The sequence below is a fragment of the Oncorhynchus keta genome, chromosome 10, assembly GCF_023373465.1.
Source record: "Oncorhynchus keta strain PuntledgeMale-10-30-2019 chromosome 10, Oket_V2, whole genome shotgun sequence".
Taxonomy (NCBI): Eukaryota; Metazoa; Chordata; class Actinopteri; order Salmoniformes; family Salmonidae; genus Oncorhynchus; species Oncorhynchus keta.
The window spans coordinates 82,397,686-82,421,788 of NC_068430.1; the positions used below are offsets into that span (position 1 = coordinate 82,397,686).

Here is a 24,103-nt window from a genome sequence, read left to right on the forward strand (position 1 = left end):
GAGAGAGACAGAGAGTGTCAGAGAGAGAGAGACAGAGACAGAGAGAGACAGAGAGTGTCAGAGAGAGACAGAGACAGAGAGAGACAGAGAGTGTCAGAGACAGAGACAGAGAGTGTCAGAGAGAGAGAGACAGAGACAGAGAGAGTCAGAGTGTCAGAGAGAGAGAGACAGAGACAGAGAGAGACAGAGAGTGTCAGAGAGAGAGAGACAGAGACAGAGAGAGACAGAGAGTGTCAGAGAGAGAGACAGAGACAGAGAGAGACAGAGAGTGTCAGAGAGAGAGAGAGCACGTGTCTTCCATTTCTTGTTTTGACCGTGGTTTGCAGGATAATAAAAGTCCTGTAACCTGCCAGTCGTTGGGCAGAAGGCATTAGAAGGATCGTGTTCGTGTTATAAAACAGAAAACTTTAGTCAACCTACACAATGGCTCTCAGCCTCCAGTCTTTCAGCTAGTAGTGAACAGAACATAAGGCCAAAGGGTTTATGGGTATCAGAGAAACAATCATTTTGTACCTCAGACATTTACAGGAGAACGTTTTAACTGAAAAAAGAGAAAGATACACTTTTTGTGTAGACTTTGTTTCTGTGTCGTGTAACCATTTAAGATTGAAAAGGTCATTTTTACAACAACTGGTCTTCAGTATCCCCCGTGTGTAGATGAGTCTTAGAGCCTTCTCCATAAGGGTGGATCGTTGGCCTGTTCCATTTCCATGCACATACAGGGGAGAGAAAGCACCTCGTCAACAGGCAGTAGGTCCGATGAGAAGGGCGAGAGGGGTAGTGTGTCCCATGCAGGACAAACAGTAAGTCAGTTGTTTGTGTGTGTGTGTATCCATTCCTGTATGTATATACAGTATATACATGGTTATTTTGGCTTGCCAGGCCTCTTGCTGTGCCACAGGTGTGTATGTATATACAGTATATACATGGTTATTTTGGCTTGCCAGGCCTCTTGCTGTGCCACAGGTGTGTATGTATATACAGTATATACATGGTTATTTTGGCTTGCCAGGCCTCTTGCTGTGCCACAGGTGTCCTGGTAAGGTGAAGGCGTCGACACTCATGGACATGGTCTTGGACGGGATACAACTGAACTGTTTCCTGTCGGAGCTGTACTTATAGATGGACTCCACCAGGGCGGGGCTTACGACACGCGGGCCCACCCCGGCCAATCGGATGAGCTCGTCAGTCTCGGGGCTCATGGTGTAGACGGCTCGGAACTGACAGTTGGAATCACGGAACAGAATCAGGAAGTGATTGGCTGGACTCTTCTCCATCTCCTGGTGGGGGGGGGGAGAGAAAACAATGTTTGTGTGGAAGAAAACGTGTCTGTGTGTGTGTGTGTGTGTGTGTGTGTGTGTGTGTGTGTGTGTGTGTGTGTGTGTGTGTGTGTGTGCACTTTTGAGCAGTATTTCAAAGAAAACTAATTTGAAGTCAGGCCTGATTAGTTAGTACTGTGTGTGTATAAAGCCCTATGTGGGTTAAATACAGTGAGGACATCCCACCTCCACCATCTTGTTCTTCTGAGTCTCGTTGACCTTCCCAGCCAGACAGCAGCGAGACAGAGCGTTGTGGATGATGAACTTATTGGACTTGAAGCTCGGCTCCTTGAACAGTTTGGGCCCTGGGAAACACACACGCACGCACGCACGCACACACCCACGCACACACACACACACACACACACACACACAGGCGCACACACAGGCGCACACAGGCACGAGCACACACACACAAGTTTAGATTTTATTTAGGGTACAACAGTTTTATAACAGGACAATACTTTGACATCATTCCATTTCCATCACGTCGTACCGGTGTATTCTGGAATGGAAGGGGAGGAGCCATTGGAGCCGATCTCCCAGTCCTTGTCTCCGTTCTGATTGGCCAGTTGGCTCGGTGACATCAGACGTGAGGGTGAATCAGGGCGGCTGGAAGAGAGGAAGGGTAAGAGTTAGTAGAATACTGAAGGTGTAGTTCTGAAATGTGATTGGTGCATCAGCTGTTTCTCTCTTGTTACGTCAGTCACTCAATTAGCCCATGTCAGCTAGATGTTTTTAGATTGCTAAGTTAGTCTAGTGGCCAGCTATGTACATTTGTAATCATGGGTGAATTACCGGCCAGGAGGGGCCCCATTGATTGTGTTAGTCAGTTTTTTTGTGGCCCCCATCCATTCTGTTTTAAATTCATTGTTGTTTTCACTTGTATGGTATTTGTGAATAACTCGGGTGGCCTTTTTTTAACATTTTTACCCTGGATGAATATATATATGAGAGAGAGAGAAAGAAGAGAGAGAAAGATATATATATATATGAGTGTTACCTGGATGGTTTCTTGCTAGGGTTAGGGACGGTGTGGTCAGGGACTGTGTCGTCAGCCATAGCAGCCAGGTTGAGAGAGGAGTGAGAGTACACCTTAGTCAACTTAGAACCTGGAGGGAGAGAGAGAAGGAGGGGAGAGAGAGGAGGGAGAGAGAGGGAGAGAGAGATAAGGGAGAGAGAAGAAGGGAGAGAGAAGAAGGGAGAGAGAGAGGAGGGAGAGAGAGGAGGGAGAGGAAGGAGAGAGAGAAGAAGAGAGAGATAAGAAGGGAGAGAGAGGAGGGAGAGAGAGAGAAGAAGAGAGAGATAAGAAGGGAGAGAGGAGGGAGAGAAGAAGGGAGAGAGAGGAGGGAGAGGAAGGAGAGAGAGATAAGAAGGGAGAGAGAGGAGGGAGAGAGAGAGAAGAAGAGAGCGATAAGAAGGGAGAGAAGGGAGAGAGAGGAGGGAGAGGAAGGAGAGAGAGAAGAAGAGAGAGATAAGAAGGGAGAAAGGAGGGAGAGAGAGAGGAGAAGAGAGAGATAAGAAGGGAGAGAGGAGGGAGAGAAGAAGGGAGAGAGAGGAGAGAGAGATAAGAAGGGAGAGAGAGGAGGGAGAGAGAGAGAAGAAGAGAGCGATAAGAAGGGAGAAAGGAGGGAGAGAAGGGAGAGAGAGGAGGGAGAGGAAGGAGAGAGAGAAGAAGAGAGAGATAAGAAGGGAGAGGAGGGAGAGAGAGAAGAAGAGAGAGATAAGAAGGGAGAGAGGAGGGAGAGGAGGAGAGAGAAGGGAGAAGAAGAGAGATAAGAAGAGAGAGAGAGAGGAGGGAGAGAGAGAAGAGAGAGAGATAAGAAGGAGAGAGAGGAGAGAAGAGAGAGAGAGAGGGAGAGAGAGAGAAGAAGAGAGATAAGAAGAGAGAGAGAGGAGGGAGAGAGAGAAGAAGAGAGAGATAAGAAGGGAGAGAGAGGAGGGGAGAGATAAGAAGAGAGAGAGAGGAGGGAGAGAGAGAGAAGAAGAGAGAGAGAAGAGAGAGGAGGGAGGGAGAGAGGAGAGAGAAGAAGAGAGAGATAAGAAGGAGAGAGGAGGGAGAGGAGAGGAGAGAGAAAGAAGAAGAGAGAGAGGAGGGAGAGAAGAGAAGGGAGAGAGAGATAAGAGGAGAGAGAGGAAGGAGAGAGAGAAGAAGAGAGAGATAAGAAGGGAGAAGGAGGAGGGAGGAGAGAGAGAAGAGAGAGATAAGAAGGGAGAGAGGAGGGAGAGAAGAAGAGAAGAAGAGAGAGAAGAAGGAGAGAGAGGAGGGAGAGAAGAAGGGAGAGAGGAGGGAGAGAGAAGAAGAGAGAGAGAAGAGAAAGATAAGAAGGAGAGAGAGGAGGGAGAGGAGGGAGAGAGAAAGAAGAAGAGAGATAAGAAGAGAGAGAGAGGGGAGGGGAGAGAGAAAGAAGAGAGATAAGAAGGGAGAGAGGAGGAGAGGAGGAGAGAGAGAAGAAGAGAGATAAGAAGGGAGAGAGGAGGGAGAGAAGAAGGGAGAGAGAGGAGGGAGAGGAAGGAGAGAGAGAAGAAGAGAGATAAGAAGAGAGAGAGAGGAGGGAGAGAGAGATAAGAAGGGAGAGAGAGAAAGAGAGAGAAGGAGGGAGAGAGAGAGGAGGAGGGAGAGAGAGGAGGAGGGAGAGAGACGGGGGGTACAGTATGTTGATAACTTGTCATTATGCAGAGTAAAGCAGCAGCCTGCACCTCTGTACCCCCGTCCCAGACACTGTAAAGGGGAGTAGGAGAGTGTCTGGCACAAACAGACACCCTATCGTTACAATTCCATTACCCATAGTGCTCTTGGCTGGGCTGCGGGACAGCTGTGACTCCTCCCGGGTCATGCTCCGAGGTCGGGGGCGGGACTTCTTGGCGACGACTCGTCCCTGATTGGTGTGTTTCTGACACAGCACCTTATCCAGGTCGGACATGATGCGTATCTGCTGGCGGTGGGCGTACTCCTTCCGCGTGAAATCACCACGGCGACTGGGCGTGGTCGGTGGGGTGAGCGAAGGGACACCGGCTGCGGGGGGAGGGGTGCAGGACAGGGGAGGGGTCTGTGGGAGAGAGCCTCTTCGCTCCTCCTCCTCAGAGGGGGGTCTAAAGGAAAGATGGAGGGGAAGGGGGGGGTTAGTGTTATGGTGATGATCTGTATGTTTATTTGCTGAGTGGATGATGAGTCTGTCTGTGTGTCTCTGTCTGTCTGTGTGTCTGTCTGTCTGTCTGTCTGTCTGTCTGTCTGTCTGTCTGTCTGTCTGTCTGTCTGTCTGAATGTCTGAATGTTTATTTGCTGAGTGGATGATGAGTGTGTCTGTGTGTCTGTTTGTGTGTGTCTGTCTGTCTGTCTGTTTATTTTCTGAGTGGATGATGAGTCTGTCTGTCTGTCTGTCTGTCTGTCTGTCTGTCTGTCTGTCTGTCTGTCTGTCTGTCTGTCTGAATGTCTGAATGTTTATTTGCTGAGTGGATGATGAGTGTGTCTGTGTGTCTGTTTGTGTCTGTCTGTCTGTCTGTCTGTCTGTTTATTTTCTGAGTGGATGATGAGTGTGTCTGTGTGTCTGTCTGTGTGTGTCTGCGTGTGTGTCTGCGTGTGTGTCTGTGTGTCTGCGTGTGTGTCTGCGTGTGTGTCTGCGTGTGTGTGTGTCACCTGCTCTCTCTCTCCTGTTCGTTCCACTGTCTCCTCCTCTTCAGGTCCTCTGCTCTTTTCTGCTGTCTCTCCAACAGAGCAGCTCTCCTCTGAGCCATCTCATCTTCACAACGCACCTCCTCCTGCGCACACACACACACACACACACACACACACACACACACACACACACACACACACACACACACACACACACACACACACACAGACATTGTCACTACTTTATTGGCTACCACTAGAAACACATCATCTTTGATTTCCTTATGAGTCAATAATGAAACGATGAACTTCAATTAACGTTGTCTTATCTACATCTAAGGGCCTAGAGGGCAGAGGGTTAGTTAGGGCTTGTTTCTGGGAGGGACTATTCTCTCTCTGTCTCTCCCTCCGCCAGACTCACCTTGAAGAAGAATCCAACCCCTCCTCTCGCCTCCGGTTCCGTCTGCTCTGTGGGTTCCACTGAGGGTTCTCGGAGTTCTGTGTTCTGTGTCTGTTCTATTGGATCCCCGTAGATTCCCTAGGTTCTCCCGTGGGTTCCGTAGGTTCCAACGTTTCTCCTGTTGGAGGTTCTGTGTGGTCGCTCATGGAGTCAGAGAACAACTCCTGTCCTTCTGTGTCAGTTGGCTCGTCACTGCCCCCCTCTGGCCCTCCCAGGGATGACAATGACACCTCCATCAGGCTGCAACGATTCCCTCCTCCTCCTGCTCCTCTCCCTCCCTCCCCTCCTCCGCAGTAAGCGAGCGACAGGGTCTCGCTCTCAAAGGAGCCCTCGGAGGGGGCTCCAGAGCTGCTGCCACCCCCAGAACGGCCTCTCCTGGGCTGGGGAAACACGGGCCGGCCTCCCCCTAAACCCTCCTGCTCCTCCAGCTCCAGGCTGAACTGCGTCTCGCTGGAGCCCGTCTCTGAGGTACTCTCCTCGGGCTGGGGCCGCATGGAGGCAGGGGGTTCCTGGGGGGTGCAGGGGCCCCCGATACGGAAAGAGGAGGAGGTCTGGACCTGGCACTGGCTGGGGGAGACGCGTCGCAGGTGTGGGAGGGAGTCCACATGCTGCGGGGGGGTGAGGACACGGGTGGAAGGAGGGAACTTCAATTCAGAAGGGCGGGGTGGGGTTGGGAGGGCGCGGGTGGTGCTTAGGGCTACGGGGGAGGAGGAGTGGATCTTTGTGCGTGGGGCAGGGCAGGAGGAGGAGATGGGGGTTTTAGGAGGGTTGGAGGAGAGCTGGGGGAGGGCCCTGCGAGAGGGGGGAGGTAGTGGAGGTGGAGGTTTTGGGAGGGGTGGAGGAGAGCTGGGGGAGGGCCCTGCGAGAGGGGGAGGTAGTGGAGGTGGGGGGTTTGGAGCCTGCAGGAATCACCCACGCCTTACTGATGCTCTTGGTCGGGGTTCTAGTCGGACTCTTAGTGGGGGTCCTGGGTGGTGTCCTGGGTGTACTTTTAGGTGTGGTTTTGGGTGTAGTTTTAGGTGTGGTTTTGGGTGTAGTTTTAGGTGTGGGTTTGGGTGTGGTCTTCTTGCCCATTAGCTGTTGTTGTTGTTGGGTCAGTTTCTGCATGTCGTTCTGTAGTGACCTCAGAGCCTCACTCAGCTTCAGGACCACCTCATTATACTCCACTAGAACAGCCCCTCCCCCCGGCTCAGGCCCCTCCCATTTATCCACCCCTTTCTCAGCCCCCTTCCTCGTATCCATGGAAAACGTCACCTGCTTCTCCAATCGCGCCTGAGGGCGGGAGTTCCCTTCGTCTGCCTTGTCTTTCTCCTCTCCCTCTTCTCTCTCCTCCTCCTCTTTCAGCTGCTCCTCCATGCGGCTGAGACGCTCCTCCAGAGATATAGGCTCCTCTCCTCCCTCTCCTCCCCTCTCCTCTCTTCAGCTGTAGGAAGGCAGTCTTGCCCAGCCTCTGTCTGTGTCTGGTGAATATGGCCTCTATGCGTCTCTTCTGGGCCTCGATGGCTCTGCGTTTCTCCTCCAGGCGGGCCCCCAGCTCCCAGGCCTCTGTACCCGGCTCAGGGTGCTTCCCTCCTGGGCTGGGGGTGGTGTGGGTGGGGGTATGGAGGGTGGGGGTGGTGGGGGTCGGGGTGCTGGGCGACTCCTCTCCCGGTGCGGCCGGCTGTCTCCTTCTGTCCCGCCGCTCGGCGAAGCTCGTCATCTGTGGGCTGCCGCTACTGCCACCGGTGTTGCTGATGTTGCCGTTGCCGTGACGACCGTGGCCAGGGCGGACGTTGCCGAGGGCGTTTCTAGGAAGGTCGTCGGAAGCTTCCGATGAGTCCACACTTCCGTCGCGGAGGACCGAGTCATCGTCCCGCGAGCCATCCGATCTCCCCTTCTCCCCCTTCTCCCTGCCTCCCAATCTCTGCTTCTCTCCTACGCCCCCCTCCCCTCCTATTGGTCGGTAGAGCATTCCGGAGCGGCAGGGGGCGGAGCTGCTGAGCTGGGTCAGGTCGTATTCAGGAGAATGAAGGAAGAAACCTGCAGGAGCTCCTTCTGGACGCAAGCGTGGCTCTGGCCTTCCTCCTCCTCCATCTCCTTTCTCTCCTCTTTTCCCTCCTCCACCTCTTTCTCCTCCAGGAGTGTGGATGATCTCGACTGTCGGCAGCTCCCCTAGGGCCGGTGTGTATGAGTGTGTGTGCGGGCCCCAGGAGGAGCGTTGAGGGACAGAGGCGCTGACCAGGTGACTGAGGTCCTCGGGGGGGCTGTAGGGGACCCGTGTCATCCCAGATGACATTCTGCTCGATGAAGTCATCATGGCGGGCACGCCAGCGGTCAGGCTGTTGGTGCTGGCAGAATGCACGGGGTTGCCCATGACAACGTCCACGTCACTGTCCAGACCGAATGGAATACTGAAGGTTACAGCCGAGAGTGGACGACTGGAGGGAGAGAGGGAGAGGGATGGGAAGAGAGACAGAGAGGGAGAGAGAGAGAGAGAGAGAGAGAGAGAGAGAGGGAGAGAGAGAGAGGGAGAGAGAGAGAGAGAGAGAGAGAGAGAGAGAGAGAGAGAGAGAGAGAGAGAGAGAGAGAGAGAGAGAGAGAGAGAGAGATAGAGAGAGAGAGAGAGAGAGAGAGAGAGAGAGAGATAGAGAGAGAGAGAGAGAGAGAGAGAGAGAGAGAGAGAGAGAGAGAGAGAGAGAGAGAGAGAGAGAGAGAGAGAGAGAGAGAGAGAGAGAGAGAGAGAGAGAGAGAGAGAGAGAGAGAGAGGAGAGAGAGAGAAGAGAGAGAGAGAGAGAGAGATAAGGAGGAAGAGAGAGAGAGAGAGAAGAGGGAGGGATAGAGAGATAGGAAGAGAGAGAGAGGAAGAAGGGGAGAGAGAGAGAGAGAGAGAGAGAGAGGAAGAGAGAGAGATGGAGAGAAAGAAGGAGGGAGAGAGAGAGAGGGAGAGGTTCAATCTGGGAGGATGGTCCTAAATAAATATCTCTCCAGGCTGAAACAGTCCGCCATCCTACTCACCGGATCTGTTTCTTGGTCCACATGTTCCCTTCTAAATGTGACAGAAAGGGAGATGTAGTCAGGAAGAGAACTCCAACACTTAGACTTCTCTGAATTGCATACTCCTCGTGTCCTCGTCGTCTTCTCAAAACCCATTGGATGAGAAAGCCAGAGGTCCCTCCCCTCTGACCTTTACCCTCCAATGGGCTTTGAGAAGTAGACGAGGAGAGAGTACAACGAGGAGTATGCAATGGGGGAAAAGCCCACAGATGCACAAAGACAGCTTTAAACTACATTACCCAGAATCCCCATCTCTCTTACCAGATGACGCAGGAGAGGATATGGGGACAAAGGGCTGTTTGAAGATATAGGAGGGAGAGCCACTGGAACAGAACACATTATTATTCACAATGACTCTGTCACATACGTCTCGTTCTGCCATAGAAACAATAAACATGCGGATGTGTTTCTGTTTGGTTCCTCACTGCTCTCTGGGGTCGCGACCCATAACGCATCATGACGAAGACTGTGTTATCGAGACGCCAATGAGATTCATAACTACATGTAGAATGAATGTGTCCTGATGTTACCTGTTAACCAATAACTACATGTAGAATGAATGTGTCCTGATGTTACCTGATGCTGTACCCACTGACAGGACTGGACTCCAACAACCCTGAGGCATCTGGCACACAGAGAAACCTATTCATGTTATCAACCATAAGGCCACCTAAACAGGTTATACAACAGTCTAATCTCTCTCTCTCCTTCCACTCTCTTACACACACACACACACACACACACACACACACACACACACACACACACACACACACACACACACACACAGAATGAACACACACACACTGACACACACACACACACACACACACACACAACACATGTAGAATCCCTACCTGTCAGGTCTAGAGGTAGTAATGGCTTAACGAAGTCAGGTTTATGCACCTCGAACCATCCCAGCAGCTCTGCTATGAAACTCATGATGTTCACCTGAAGGACAACAGGGGAATGAACACAGTAGAATGGTACAGGGTAACCCCCAACAGGGGAATGAACCAGTGGATGGTACAGGGTAACCCCCAACAGGGGAATGAACACAGTAATGGACAGGGTAACCCCCAACAGGGGAAATAATGGTACAGGGTCCCCAAACAGGGAATGAACACAGTAATGGTACAGGGTAACCCCCAACAGGGGAATGAACACAGTAATGGTACAGGGTAACCCCCAACAGGGGAATGAACACAGTAATGGTCAGGGTCCCCCAACAGGGGAATGAACACCAACAGGGGAATAACACAGTAATGGTACAGGGTAACCCCCAACAGGGGAATGAACACAGTAATGGTACAGGGTAACCCCCAACAGGGAATGAACACTGAGGGTAACACAGGGGAATGAACAAAGTAACACAGGGTAACAGGGTTATCAACAGTAATGGCCACCTAAACAGGGTAACAACAGGGGAATGAACACAGTAATGGTACAGGGTAACCCCAACAGGGGAATGACACACAGTAATGGTACAGGGTAACCCCAACAGGGGAATGAACACACACACACACACACACACACACACACCTCCCCTACCTGTCAGGTCTAGAGGTAGTAATGGCTTGACGAAGTCAGGTTTATGCACCTCGAACCATCCCAGCAGCTCTGCTATGAAACTCATGATGTTCACCTGAAGGACAACAGGGGAATGAACACAGTAATGGTACAGGGTAACCCCCAACAGGGGAATGAACACAGTAATGGTACAGGGTAACCCCCAACAGGGGAATGAACACCTTTTGTAATGGAATCCTTTTTACAGTCATAATCCAGTAACAACATTCTGGCCGACAGTCTGTCATTTACAGTTAAAGGGGAAGTGGAGGGTTAAAGGAGAGGTAGGATCTTCATTTGTTTTTTATTTCTCCTTTATTTAACCAGGTGGCCAGTTGAGAACAACTTCTCATTTACAACTGTGACCTGGCCAAGATAAAGCATAGCAGTGTGAACAGACAACAACACAGAGTTACACATGGAATAAACAAACGCACAGTCAATAACACAATAGGAAAAGTCTATATACAGTATGTGAAAATGGCGCGAGGAGGTAAGGCAATAAATAGACCATAGTAGCAAAGTAATTACAATTTAGAAAATTAATACTGGAGTGATAGATGAGCAGATGGTGTGTAAGTAGAGATACTGGTGTGCAAAAGAGCAGAAAAGTAAATAAAAACAACATGGGGATGAGGTAGGTAGATCGGGTGGGCTATTTACAGATGGACTATGTACAGCTACAACGATCGGTAAGCTGCTCAGATAGCTGATGTTTAAAGTTAGTGAGGGAGTCTCCAACTTCAGCGATGACCAGTGAGATATACCTGCTGGAGCGCGTGCTACGGGTGGGTGTTGTTATGGTGACCAGTGAGCTGAGATAAGGTGGAGCTTTACCTAGCAAAGACTTATAGATAACCTGGAGCCAGTGGGTCTGGTAACAAATATGAAGCGAGGGCCAGCAAACGAGAGTATACAGGTCGCAGTGGTGGGTGGTATATGGGACTTTGGTGACAAAATGGATGGCACTGTGATAAACTACATCAAGGTTGCTGAGAAGAAGGTTGGGGGCTATTTTGTAAATGACATTGCCGAAGTTGAGGATTGGTAAGTTTTACGAGGGTATGTTTGGCAGCGTGAGTGAAGGAGGTTTTGTTGCGAAACAGGAAGCCGATTCTAGATTTTATTTCGTATTGAAGATGTTTAATGTGAGTCTGGAAAGATATTTTACAGTCTAACCAGACACATAGGTGTTTGTAGTTGTCCACATATTCTAAGTCAGAACCGTCCAGAGTAGTGATGCTAGTCGGGCGGGCGGGTGCAGGCAGCGATCGGTTGAAAAGCATTCATTTAGTTTTACTAGCGTTAGCATTGAAGCTCGTTTGGAGGTTTGTTAACACAGTGTCCAAAGAAGGGCCAGATGTATACAGAATGGTGTTGTCTGCATAGAGGTGGATCAGGGATCTGCAGCAAGAGCCCCATCGTTGATATATACAGAGAAAAGAGTCTGCCCGATAATTGAGCCCTGTGGTACCCCCACTGCCATAGAGACTAGAGACTGCCAGAGGTCCGGACAACAGGCCCTCTGATTTGACACACTGAACTCTTTCTGAGAAGTAGTTGGTGAACCAGGTGAGGCAGTAATTTGAGAAACCAAGGCTGTTGAGTCTGCCGATAAGTATACAGTGATTGACAGAGTTTATATGCCAGGTCGATTGAAAAGCGGCTTTGCTTTACTGTCTGACTCGTGTATTGGTTTATGACATAAAGTTTAGGACCTTGAGCGTGGCTGAGATGCACACATGACCAGCTCGGAAACCAGATTGCATAGCAGAGAGGGTATGGTGAGATTCTAAATGGTCAGTAATCTGTTTGTTGACTTTTTTAAAGGAGACTTTAGAAAGGCAGGGCAGGATTTTTAGATACCAGGTCTGTAACAGTTTGGGTCTAGAGTGTTTCCCCCTTTGAACCCGGGGGATGATTAGAAAGCTTTCAATCTTTAGGGATCTCAGACAATACAAAAGAGGGTTGAACAGACTGGTAATAGGGGTTGCAACAATGGCGGTGGATAATTTTGAAAGAGGGTCCAGATTGTCTAGCCCAGCTGTATTTGGAGGGCAAGGGTCCAGGTTTTGCAGCTCTTTCAGAACATCTGCTATCTGGATTTATCTGGAGAATCTGGGGAGGCTTGTAGCTGCTGGGGTGCGGAGCACAGGGTTCAATTCTGGCCAGCCGGACGAAATGCTTATGAAATTGTCGATTGCTCGGGATTTATCGGTGGTGACAGTGTTTCCTCGCCCAGTGCAGTGGACAGCTGGGAGGAGTTGCTATCAATTCTCCATGGACTTTACAGTGTCCCAAAACTTGTAGGACTTTTGGAGTTTTATATGATGCAAATTTCTGATAAAAAAAGCAGCCTTTGCTTTCCTAACTGACTGCGTATATTGGTTTCTGACATCCCTAAAAGTTGCATATCCGGGGACTATTGGATGCTAGTATAGTCCGCTACAGGATGTTTTTGTGCTGGTTGAGCAGTCAGGTCCAGACTGAACCAAGGGCTATATCTGTTCTTAGTTCTACATTTTTTTAAAGGGGCATCCTTATTTAAGATGGTGAAATTATTTTTAAAAACTATCCAGGCATCCTCGACTGACGGGATGAGGTCAATATGCTTCCAGGATACTCAGTCAAACTGGATGCTCGCAGAAGTGTTTTAGGGAGCGTTTGTCATTGATGAGGGTGGTCGTTTGACCACCCACCACTGCGCGGATGCATGGGAATGAGGCACATGATCTTTGAGATCCTGATTGAAAGTCCATGCAGAAGTGTATTTGGAGGGCAAGTTGGTCAGGATGATATCACCCAGTTTGCCCATGCGGATTCCAGCAGGTGTACCTGATCATCCTTGATAATTTCATTTGAGATTGAGGGTACTCTGCTTAGATTGTGACTGGACTGCCGGGGTGTTAAGCATGGATCCCAGTTTAGGTCACCTAACAGAACGAACTCTGAAGATAGATGGGGGACGATCAATTCACATATGGTGTCCAGGATCGCACAGCTGGGGTCTGAGGTAAATAGCTCACCCTTTTTCAGGACCTCATTCCCATACTGTTTTTATACTGTTTTTATTTATTTACTTTTCTGCTCTTTTGACACCAATATCTCTACCTGTACATGCCCATCTGATCATTTATCACTCCAGTGTTAATCTGCAAAATTTTTATTCGCCTACCTCCTCATGCAAACATTGTATATGACTGCCCATTTTTTTCTTTTTTTTCTACTGTGTTATTGACTTGCTAATTGTTTACTCCAAAGTGTTAAATAGGCTTCTAAAGTTTGTAATGTCGGCTTAAAAATGTCGGACTTGATTTGCCCTAATTAAAGCCTATCCTACAAAAAAATGTCCATTACATTATAAACATAATAATCAACATTCTCCTTTGCCCATGTTTATTTTCCTGCTGTACCTGGCTGGGTTCATCTGATAAGTCTATGTTCTGGACAGAGGGCATCTAGCTTAGATTGTAGGACTGCCGTGTAGTGTTGGTTTAGCAGGTCCAGTTTATCACCTGGACAGAACAAACTCTGTAGTAGTTGGTTGAGAGGTCTCAGTACTGGTGTCCACAGGCACAGTATGGGGGCTGAGGGGGTATATAACAGGCGGCAACAGTCAGTAGTGTTTTTGGAGAGATACATTTTTAAATTAGAAGCTCAAACTGTAGTGTTGAGTTTGTAGGTGTGTTCAATGTTTAAAAAGAGATTCTAAAGTTTGTAGTGTTGGTTAAAAATGTCAGTACTATTTCCTAACAAAGATGTACCCCTACAAAAAAATGTCCATTACATTATAATCCACATAATAATCAACATTCTCCTGGACAGAGATTATTTTCCTGCTGTAGTGTTGGTCAAAGAAGATCCTACATCTGTACTATGTTCTGGACAGACAGATGTACCTACATGTAGTGTTGGTTTAGAGGTCTAGTACTATGTCCTGGACAGAGATGTACCTACGTGTAGTGTGGGCGGGGCGTAGAGCAGGTCCTCCAGCTCCAGGTGACAGCACCTCTGTAGACTGGACTCACTGATCTCTCTGATCAGCTGCAGGTTATACAGACTGTCTGCTACTGACATGGTGTCCTTCAGACACACATCTAGAGGAGAGGGGCATGAGGAGGAGGAGGAAGAGGGGGAGAAAGAGCAGGGGGTGAAGGGGAGGAGGTGGGTGAAGCCAGATGAGGAGGGAGGAGGAGGAGAGAGAGAGGGATAGGAGAGAGGAGTGTGTGTGGTGTAGATATCAGTGTGTGTGTGTGTGTGTGTGTGTGTGTGTGTGTGTGTGTGTGTGTGTGTGTGTGTGTGTATGTGTGTGTGTGTGTGTGTGTGTGTGTGTGTGTGTGTGTGTGTGTGTGTGTGTGTGTGTACCCTCCAGTGGCAGCAGGTCAGGACAGTAGTAGTGCAGAACAGCAGCTATAGCACAGCCATTAGACAGATCCCTTACACCAGACACCAGAGGAAAAGTAGGAGTCTGCTTAGACAGAACCTTATCCTTCCTATAACGGATCTGACAGAGGGAGGGAGGGAGGGAGGGAGGGAGGGAGGGACATGAGATGAGAGAGAGAAGGAGAGAGAGAAAAAACAACAATTAACTACCTATTGTTGAATTAGTTATTTAGACCAAAAGGCCCAGAATTACCCCACAATACAGATGACTTTGCCACGATGTTTAGAGAAATGATCAAGACATGTCATAAACTCCACAGCCAGCCAATAATCTACCAACACAGCAGAGAAAAGAAATCTGACAAACCAAGCACAAGACTTACTGCAGCACAGTACTTTGCTGAGCACACACACACAAGCAGCGCACACGCTGAACAGAGTTATGGCTCACATGTCAAACGAGACTGCAGTGAAAAGAGGGATGGGAGACAGAAAGAGAGAAAAGAAAGGAAGTGCAGAAAAGAGTTGTGATAAAGCAGTGAGCTGAGACTATAGCGCTCTCTGGTGGACATGCAGTGGAACAACAGGCGGTACAACCACAAGGCACTTGAGTGACTGAACCACTAAGGAGAAAGAAGAAATCAAGTGAGACCAGAAAACGACATCCAATGAACTTTGGCGCAAAAGCCATGACAGGGAGACATGGTAGAGTGGTAACGTGCGTGCAATCAGTTTCTCCCAACGCCACTTGGGTACACTGCAGCATCCACCGAGAGGCTCTTGCTGCCAAGGGAATGCCTGACAGCTTGAAAGACGTTTTGGACACTACAGTGAAAATGGTTAACTTTGTTAAAGCAAGGCCCCTGAACTCTAGTGCATTTTCTGCATTATGCAATGATATGGGCAGCGACCGTGTAACGCTTTTACAACATACAGAGGTGCGCTGGTTATCAAGGGGCAAAGTATTGACACATATTTTTGAATTGAGAGACGAGCTTAAAATTTCACTTGTCTGACCGCTTGCATGATGTTAGCAGACTGAAAAACAACAAGCTCCTTCCTCTAGAGAACTGTGTTAGCAGACAAAAACAACAAGCTCCTTCCTCTAGAGAACTGTGTGAGCAGACAAAAACAACAAGCTCCTTCCTATAGAGAACAGTGTTAGCAGACTGAAAAACAACAAGCTCCTTCCTCTAGAGAACTGTGTTAGCAGACTGGAAAACAACAAGCTCCTTCCTCTAGAGAACAGTGTTAGCAGACTGAAAAACAACAAGCTCCTTCCTCTAGAGAACAGTGTTAGCAGACTGAAAAACAACAAGCTCCTTCCTCTAGAGAACAGTGTTAGCAGACTGAAAAACAACAAGCTCCTTCCTCTAGAGAACAGTGTTAGCAGACTGGAAAACAACAAGCTCCTTCCTCTAGAGAACAGTGTTAGCAGACTGAAAAACAACAAGCTCCTTCCTCTAGAGAACAGTGTTAGCAGACTGAAAAACAACAAGCTCCTTCCTCTAGAGAACAGTGTTAGCAGACTGAAAAACAACAAGCTCCTCCCTCTAGAGAACAGTGTTAGCAGACTGAAAAACAACAAGCTCCTTCCTCTAGAGAACAGTGTTAGCAGACTGAAAAACAACAAGCTCCTTCCTCTAGAGAACAGTGTTAGCAGACTGAAAACAACAAGCTCCTTCCTCTAGAGAACAGTGTTAGCAGACTGAAAAACAACAAGCTCCTCCCTCTAGAGAACAGTGTTAGCAGACTGAAAGACAACAAGCTCCTTCCTCTAGAGAACAGTGTTAGCAGACTGGAAAACAACAAGCTCCTTCCTCTAGAGAACAGTGTTAGCAGACTGGAAAACAACAAGCTCCTTCCTCTAGAGAACTGTGTTAGCAGACTGAAAACAACAAGCTCCTTCCTCTAGAGAACAGTGTTAGCAGACTGAAAACAACAAGCTCATTCCTCTAGAGAACAGTGTTAGCAGACTGAAAACAACAAGCTCCTCCCTCTAGAGAACAGTGTTAGCAGACTGAAAAACAACAAGCTCCTCCCTCTAGAGAACAGTGTTAGCAGACTGAAAAACAACAAGCTCCTCCCTCTAGAGAACAGTGTTAGCAGACTGAAAAACAACAAGCTCCTCCCTCTAGAGAACAGTGTTAGCAGACTGAAAAACAACAAGCTCCTCCTCTAGAGAACAGTGTTAGCAGACTGAAAACAACAAGCTCCTTCCTCTAGAGAACAGTGTTAGCAGACTGAAAAACAACAAGCTCCTCCCTCTAGAGAACAGTGTTAGCAGACTGAAAACAACAAGCTCCTTCCTCTAGAGAACAGTGTTAGCAGACTGAAAAACAACAAGCTCCTTCCTCTAGAGAACAGTGTTAGCAGACTGAAAAACAACAAGCTCCTTCCTCTAGAGAACAGTGTTAGCAGACTGAAAAACAACAAGCTCCTCCTCTAGAGAACAGTGTTAGCAGACTGAAAACAACAAGCTCCTTCCTCTAGAGAACAGTGTTAGCAGACTGGAAAACAACAAGCTCCTTCCTCTAGAGAACTGTGTTAGCAGACTGAAAAACAACAAGCTCCTTCCTCTAGAGAACAGTGTTAGCAGACTGAAAACAACAAGCTCCTTCCTCTAGAGAACAGTGTCAGCAGACTGAAAAACAACAAGCTCCTCCTCTAGAGAACAGTGTTAGCAGACTGAAAAACAACAAGCTCCTTCCTCTAGAGAACAGTGTTAGCAGACTGAAAACAACAAGCTCCTTCCTCTAGAGAACAGTGTTAGCAGACTGAAAAACAACAAGCTCCTCCCTCTAGAGAACTGTGTTAGCAGACTGAAAAACAACAAGCTCCTTCCTCTAGAGAACTGTGTTAGCAGACTGAAAAACAACAAGCTCCTTCCTCTAGAGAACAGTGTTAGCAGACTGAAAAACAACAAGCTCCTTCCTCTAGAGAACAGTGTTAGCAGACTGAAAAACAACAAGCTCCTTCCTCTAGAGAACAGTGTTAGCAGACTGAAAAACAACAAGCTCCTTCCTCTAGAGAACTGTGTTAGCAGACTGAAAAACAACAAGCTCCTCCCTCTAGAGAACAGTGTTAGCAGACTGAAAAACAACAAGCTCCTTCCTCTAGAGAACAGTGTTAGCAGACTGGAAAACAACAAGCTCCTTCCTCTAGAGAACTGTGTTAGCAGACTGAAAAACAACAAGCTCCTCCCTCTAGAGAACAGTGTTAGCAGACTGGAAAACAACAAGCTCCTTCCTCTAGAGAACTGTGTTAGCAGACTGAAAAACAACAAGCTCCTTCCTCTAGAGAACAGTGTTAGCAGACTGAAAAACAACAAGCTCCTTCCTCTAGAGAACTGTGTTAGCAGACTGGAAAACAACAAGCTCCTTCCTCTAGAGAACTGTGTTAGCAGACTGGAAAGAACTGGATAGTTGAGACACAGCAATATGGTGGAGCCACAAGTATACAAGTGTGGAAGTGTACATGAAGACCAGATAGAGGGTCTAATCAGATCAAATCAGCCACAATGAGTCATTCCAACCAGAATGTGAATCAACAATAAATATTGATAAAACATACATGTATAAAATCATAAATAACAGTGAATAAATAATATATAGTGTTTCCATTCCCAGAGAGCAGGGTTGGAATGTCTGTCTGTCTGTCTGTCTGTCTGTCTGTCTGTCTGTCTGTCTGTCTGTCTGTCTGTCTGTCTGTCTGTCTGTCTGTCTGTCTGCTGAGAGAGAGAGAGCAGCCGCAGGGTTGGAGTGTCTTTCTGTCTGTCTGGCTGGCTGTCCGTTAGATGAGAGATAGAGACGAGGAAGAAGAGGAGGAGGAGGAGGAGGAGGAGGAGGAGGAGGAGTGGCGTATACGTTACCACTGGAGGTTTATTCCCAGACTCCTCCTTCAAACAAAAAGCGATGGCATGCTGGATGAGGATGGCAGAGAGAAGGACAGGCGTAAACACCCACGGGTCGCCATGGGAACTGCCATACACAGTCACGTGACGAGGGGCAGGCGGGGGACAGGGGGGTTGAGGAGGGGGGGGGGGAGCAGAGATACATTAAGGTAAGAACCCCCTTCTCACCTCCCCACGATGCACAGGAGAGAAGTTTCCCCTAGGTACAGATCTAGGATCAGTTTCCCCTAGGTACAGATCTAGGATCAGATTCCCCTCCCCCAATCCTTAATCATTAGTGGGGGAAATGAACAAACTGACCAAAGATCAGTCCGGAACTTAGCCCTACTCTAGCCCCATCACCCCCTCCACCATCTACACTGAGTGTACAAAACATTAGGAACACCTTCCTACATTACATTTGTTGTCCCATTTTGTCTCAATTCGTCAGGGAATGGACTCTACAAGGTGTAGAAAGCATTCCAACGGGGTGCTGGTCCATGTTGTCTCAGTTCATCAGGGAATGGACTCTACAAGGTGTAGAAAGCATTCCAACGGGGTGCTGGTCCATGTTGTCTCAGTTCATCAGGGAATGGACTCTACAAGGTGTGGAAAGCATTCCAACGGGGTGCTGGTCCATGTTGTCTCAGTTCATCAGGGAATGGACTCTGTCCAAGGTGTGGAAACCATTCCAACGGGGTGCTGGTCCATGTTGTCTCAATTCATCAGGGAATGGACTCTACAAGGTCTAGAAAGCATTCCAACGGGGTGCTGGTCCATGTTGTCTCAGTTCATCAGGGAATGGACTCTACAAGGTGTAGAAAGCATTCCAACGGGGTGCTGGTCCATGTTGTCTCAGTTCATCAGGGAATGGACTCTACAAGGTGTAGAAAGCATTCCAACGGGGTGCTGGTCCATGTTGACTCAGTTCATCAGGGAATGGACTCTACAAGGTGTGGAAAGCATTCCAACGGGGTGCTGGTCCATGTTGACTCAGTTCATCAGGGAATGGACTCTACAAGGTGTGGAAAGCATTCCAACGGGGTGCTGGTCCATGTTGTCTCAATTCATCAGGGAATGGACTCTACAAGGTGTAGAAAGCATTCCAACGGGGTGCTGGTCCATGTTGTCCCATGTTGACTCAGTTCATCAGGGAATGGACTCTACAAGGTGTAGAAAGCATTCCAACGGGGTGCTGGTCCATGTTGACTCAGTTCATCAGGGAATGGACTCTACAAGGTGTGGAAAGCATTCCAACGGGGTGCTGGTCCATGTTGTCTCAGTTCATCAGGGAATGGACTCTACAAGGTGTAGAAAGCATTCCAACGGGGTGCTGGTCCATGTTGACTCAGTTCAGTTCATAGAAAGCATTCCAACGGGGGTGCTGGTCCATGTTGATTCATCAGGGAATGGACAAGGTGTAGAAAGCATTCCAACGGGGTGCTGGTCCATGTTGTCTCAGTTCATCAGGGAATGGACTCTACAAGGTGTAGAAAGCATTCCAACGGGGTGCTGGTCCATGTTGACTCAGTTCATCAGGGAATGGACTCTACAAGGTGTAGAAAGCATTCCAACGGGGTGCTGGTCCATGTTGACTCAGTTCATCAGGGAATGGACTCTACAAGGTGTGGAAAGCATTCCAACAGGGTGCTGGTCCATGTTGTCTCAGTTCATCAGGGAATGGACTCTACAAGGTGTGGAAAGCATTTCAACGGGGTGCTGGTCCATGTTGTCTCAATTCATCAGGGAATGGACTCTACAAGGTGTGGAAAGCATTCCAACGGGGTGCTGGTCCATGTTGACTCAATCATCAGGGAATGGTTGAAACCATTCCAACAGGGGGTGTCCATGGTCCATGTTGACTCATGTTCATCAGGGAATGGACTCTACAAGGTGTGGAAAGCATTCCAACGGGGTGCTGGTCCATGTTGACTCAATGCATCAGGGAATGGACTCTATCAGGAAGGTGTAGAAAGCATTCCAACGGGGTGCTGGTCCATGTTGTCTCAGTTCATCAGGGAATGGACTCTACAAGGTGTAGAAAGCATTCCAACGGGGGTGCTGGTCCATGTTGTCTCAATTCATCAGGGAATGGACTCTACAAGGTCTAGAAAGCATTCCAACGGGGTGCTGGTCCATGTTGTCTCAGTTCATCAGGGAATGGACTCTACAAGGTGTGGAAAGCATTCCAACGGGGTGCTGGTCCATGTTGTCTCAGTTCATCAGGGGAATGGACTCTACAAGGTGTAGAAAGCATTCCAACAGGGTGCTGGTCCATGTTGACTCAGTTCATCAGGGAATGGACTCTACAAGGTGTGGAAAGCATTCCAACGGGTGCTGGTCCATGTTGACTCAGTTCATCAGGGAATGGACTCTACAAGGTGTGGAGAGCATTCCAACGGGGTGCTGGTCCATGTTGTCTCAATTCATCAGGGAATGGACTCTACAAGGTGTAGAAAGCATTCCAACAGGGGTGCTGGTCCATGTTGTCCCATGTTGACTCAGTTCATCAGGGAATGGACTCTAGAAGGTGTAGAAAGCATTCCAACGGGGTGCTGGTCCATGTTGACTCAGTTCATCAGGGAATGGACTCTACAAGGTGTAGAAAGCATTCCAACGGGGTGCTGGTCCATGTTGACTCAGTTCATCAGGGAATGGACTCTACAAGGTGTAGAAAGCATTCCAACGGGGTGCTGGTCCATGTTGTCCCATGTTGACTCAGTTCATCAGGGAATGGACTCTACAAGGTGTAGAAAGCATTCCAACGGGGTGCTGGTCCATGTTGACTCAATTCATCAGGGAATGGACTCTACAAGGTGTGGAAAGCATTCCAACAGGGTGCTGGTCCATGTTGTCTCAATTCATCAGGGAATGGACTCTACAAGGTGTAGAAAGCATTCCAACGGGGTGCTGGTCCATGTTGACTCAGTTCATCAGGGAATGGACTCTACAAGGTGTTGAAACCATTCCAACGGGGTGCTGGGCCATGTTGACTCAGTTCATCAGGGAATGGACTCTACAAGGTGTGGAAAGCATTCCAACAGGGTGCTGGTCCATGTTGTCTCAATTCATCAGGGAATGGACTCTACAAGGTGTGGAAAGCATTCCAACGGGGTGCTGGTCCATGTTGACTCAGTTCATCAGGAATGGACTCTACAAGGTGTGGAAAGCATTCCAACGGGGTGCTGGTCCATGTTGACTCAATGCATCAGGGAATGGACTCTACAAGGTGTGGAAACCATTCCAACGGGGTGCTGGTCCATGTTGACTCAGTTCATCAGGGAATGGACTCTACAAGGTGTGGAGAGCATTCCAACGGGGTGCTGGTCCATGTTGTCTCAATTCATCAGGGAATGGACTCTACAAGGTGTAGAAAGCATTCCAACAGGGGTGCTGGTCCATGTTGTCCCATGTTGACTCAGTTCATCAGGGAATGGACTCTAGAAGGTGTAGAAAGCATTCCAACGGGGTGCTGGTCCATGTTGTCTCAGTTCATCAGGAATGGACTCTACAAGGTGTAGAAAGCATTCCAACGGGGTGCTGGTCCATGTTGTCTCAATTCATCAGGGAATGGACTCTACAAGGTGTAGAAAGCATTCCAACGGGGTGCTGGTCCATGTTGTCCCATGTTGACTCAGTTCATCAGGGAATGGACTCTACAAGGTGTGGAAAGCATTCCAACGGGGTGCTGGTCCATGTTGACTCAGTTCATCAGGGAATGGACTCTACAAGGTGTGGAAAGCATTCCAACGGGGTGCTGGTCCATGTTGTCTCAGTTCATCAGGGAATGGACTCTACAAGGTGTAGAAAGCATTCCAACGGGGTGCTGGTCCATGTTGTCTCAGTTCATCAGGGAATGGACTCTACAAGGTGTAGAAAGCATTCCAACGGTGTGCTGGTCCATGTTGACTCAGTTCATCAGGGAATGGACTCTACAAGGTGTGGAAAGCATTTCAACGGGGTGCTGGTCCATGTTGTCTCAGTTCATCAGGGAATGGACTCTACAAGGTGTAGAAAGCATTCCAACGGGGTGCTGGTCCATGTTGTCTCAGTTCATCAGGGAATGGACTCTACAAGGTGTAGAAAGCATTCCAACGGTGTGCTGGTCCATGTTGACTCAGTTCATCAGGGAATGGACTCTACAAGGTCTAGAAAGCATTCCAACGGTGTGCTGGTCCATGTTGTCTCAGTTCATCAGGGAATGGACTCTACAAGGTGTAGAAAGCATTCCAACAGGGTGCTGGTCCATGTTGACTCAGTTCATCAGGGAATGGACTCTACAAGGTGTAGAAAGAATTCCAACAGGGTGCTGGTCCATGTTGTCTCAGTTCATCAGGGAATGGACTCTACAAGGTGTAGAAAGCATTCCAACGGGGTGCTGGTCCATGTTGACTCAGTTCATCAGGGAATGGACTCTACAAGGTGTAGAAACCATTCCAACGGGGTGCTGGTCCATGTTGACTCAGTTCATCAGGGAATGGACTCTACAAGGTGTAGAAAGCATTCCAACGGGGTGCTGGTCCATGTTGACTCAGTTCATCAGGGAATGGACTCTACAAGGTGTGGAAAGCATTCCAACAGGGTGCTGGTCCATGTTGTCTCAATTCATCAGGGAATGGACTCTACAAGGTGTGGAAAGCATTCCAACGGGGTGCTGGTCCATGTTGTCTCAGTTCATCAGGGAATGGACTCTACAAGGTGTAGAAAGCATTCCAACGGGGTGCTGGTCCATGTTGACTCAGTTCATCAGGGAATGGACTCTACAAGGTGTGGAAAGCATTCCAACGGGGTGCTGGTCCATGTTGACTCAGTTCATCAGGAATGGACTCTACAAGGTGTAGAAAGCATTCCAACGGGGTGCTGGTCCATGTTGTCCCATGTTGACTCAGTTCATCAGGGAATGGACTCTACAAGGTGTAGAAAGCATTCCAACGGGGTGCTGGTCCATGTTGACTCAATTCATCAGGGAATGGACTCTACAAGGTGTAGAAAGCATTCCAACGGGGTGCTGGTCCATGTTGTCTCAGTTCATCAGGGAATGGACTCTACAAGGTGTGGAAAGCATTCCAACGGGGTGCTGGTCCATGTTGTCTCAGTTCATCAGGGAATGGACTCTACAAGGTGTAGAAAGCATTCCAACGGGGTGCTGGTCCATGTTGACTCAGTTCATCAGGGAATGGACTCTACAAGGTGTAGAAACCATTCCAACGGGGTGCTGGTCCATGTTGACTCAGTTCATCAGGGAATGGACTCTACAAGGTGTAGAAAGCATTCCAACAGGGTGCTGGTCCATGTTGTCTCAATTCATCAGGGAATGGACTCTACAAGGTGTGGAAAGCATTCCAACGGGGTGCTGGTCCATGTTGACTCAGTTCATCAGGGAATGGACTCTACAAGGTGTGGAAAGCATTCCAACGGGGTGCTGGTCCATGTTGACTCAGTTCATCAGGGAATGGACTCTACAAGGTGTGGAAAGCATTCCAACGGGGTGCTGGTCCATGTTGTCTCAATTCATCAGGGAATGGACTCTACAAGGTGTGGAAACCATTCCAACGGGGTGCTGGTCCATGTTGACTCAGTTCATCAGGGAATGGACTCTACAAGGTGTGGAAAGCATTCCAACGGGGTGCTGGTCCATGTTGACTCAGTTCATCAGGGAATGGACTCTACAAGGTGTGGAAAGCATTCCAACGGGGTGCTGGTCCATGTTGACTCAGTTCATCAGGGAATGGACTCTACAAGGTGTGGAAAGCATTCCAACGGGGTGCTGGTCCATGTTGACTCAATTCATCAGGGAATGGACTCTACAAGGTGTGGAAACCATTCCAACG

At 48.7% G+C, this 24,103-nt stretch overlaps 1 protein-coding gene across 1 annotated transcript in view; it reads right to left on the reverse strand.

Moving 5' to 3' along the window:
• Positions 1 to 24,103, reverse strand: part of LOC118381324 (calmodulin-regulated spectrin-associated protein 3) — a 40,216-nt gene that overhangs the window by 18 nt on the left and 16,095 nt on the right. Inside the window, 17 exon segments of the mRNA XM_052526129.1 lie at positions 1 to 1,280; positions 1,506 to 1,624; positions 1,816 to 1,931; positions 2,323 to 2,431; positions 4,105 to 4,412; positions 4,957 to 5,078; positions 5,357 to 5,403; positions 5,460 to 6,114; positions 6,176 to 6,619; positions 6,621 to 7,812; positions 8,390 to 8,420; positions 8,690 to 8,751; positions 9,005 to 9,053; positions 9,980 to 10,073; positions 13,955 to 14,094; positions 14,363 to 14,501; positions 18,252 to 18,302. The exon segment at positions 1 to 1,280 is cut by the window's left edge and continues 18 nt beyond it. Coding sequence (XP_052382089.1) covers positions 996 to 1,280; positions 1,506 to 1,624; positions 1,816 to 1,931; positions 2,323 to 2,431; positions 4,105 to 4,412; positions 4,957 to 5,078; positions 5,357 to 5,403; positions 5,460 to 6,114; positions 6,176 to 6,619; positions 6,621 to 7,812; positions 8,390 to 8,420; positions 8,690 to 8,751; positions 9,005 to 9,053; positions 9,980 to 10,073; positions 13,955 to 14,094; positions 14,363 to 14,501; positions 18,252 to 18,302 — 3,963 coding nt within the window. The 3' untranslated portion in view covers positions 1 to 995.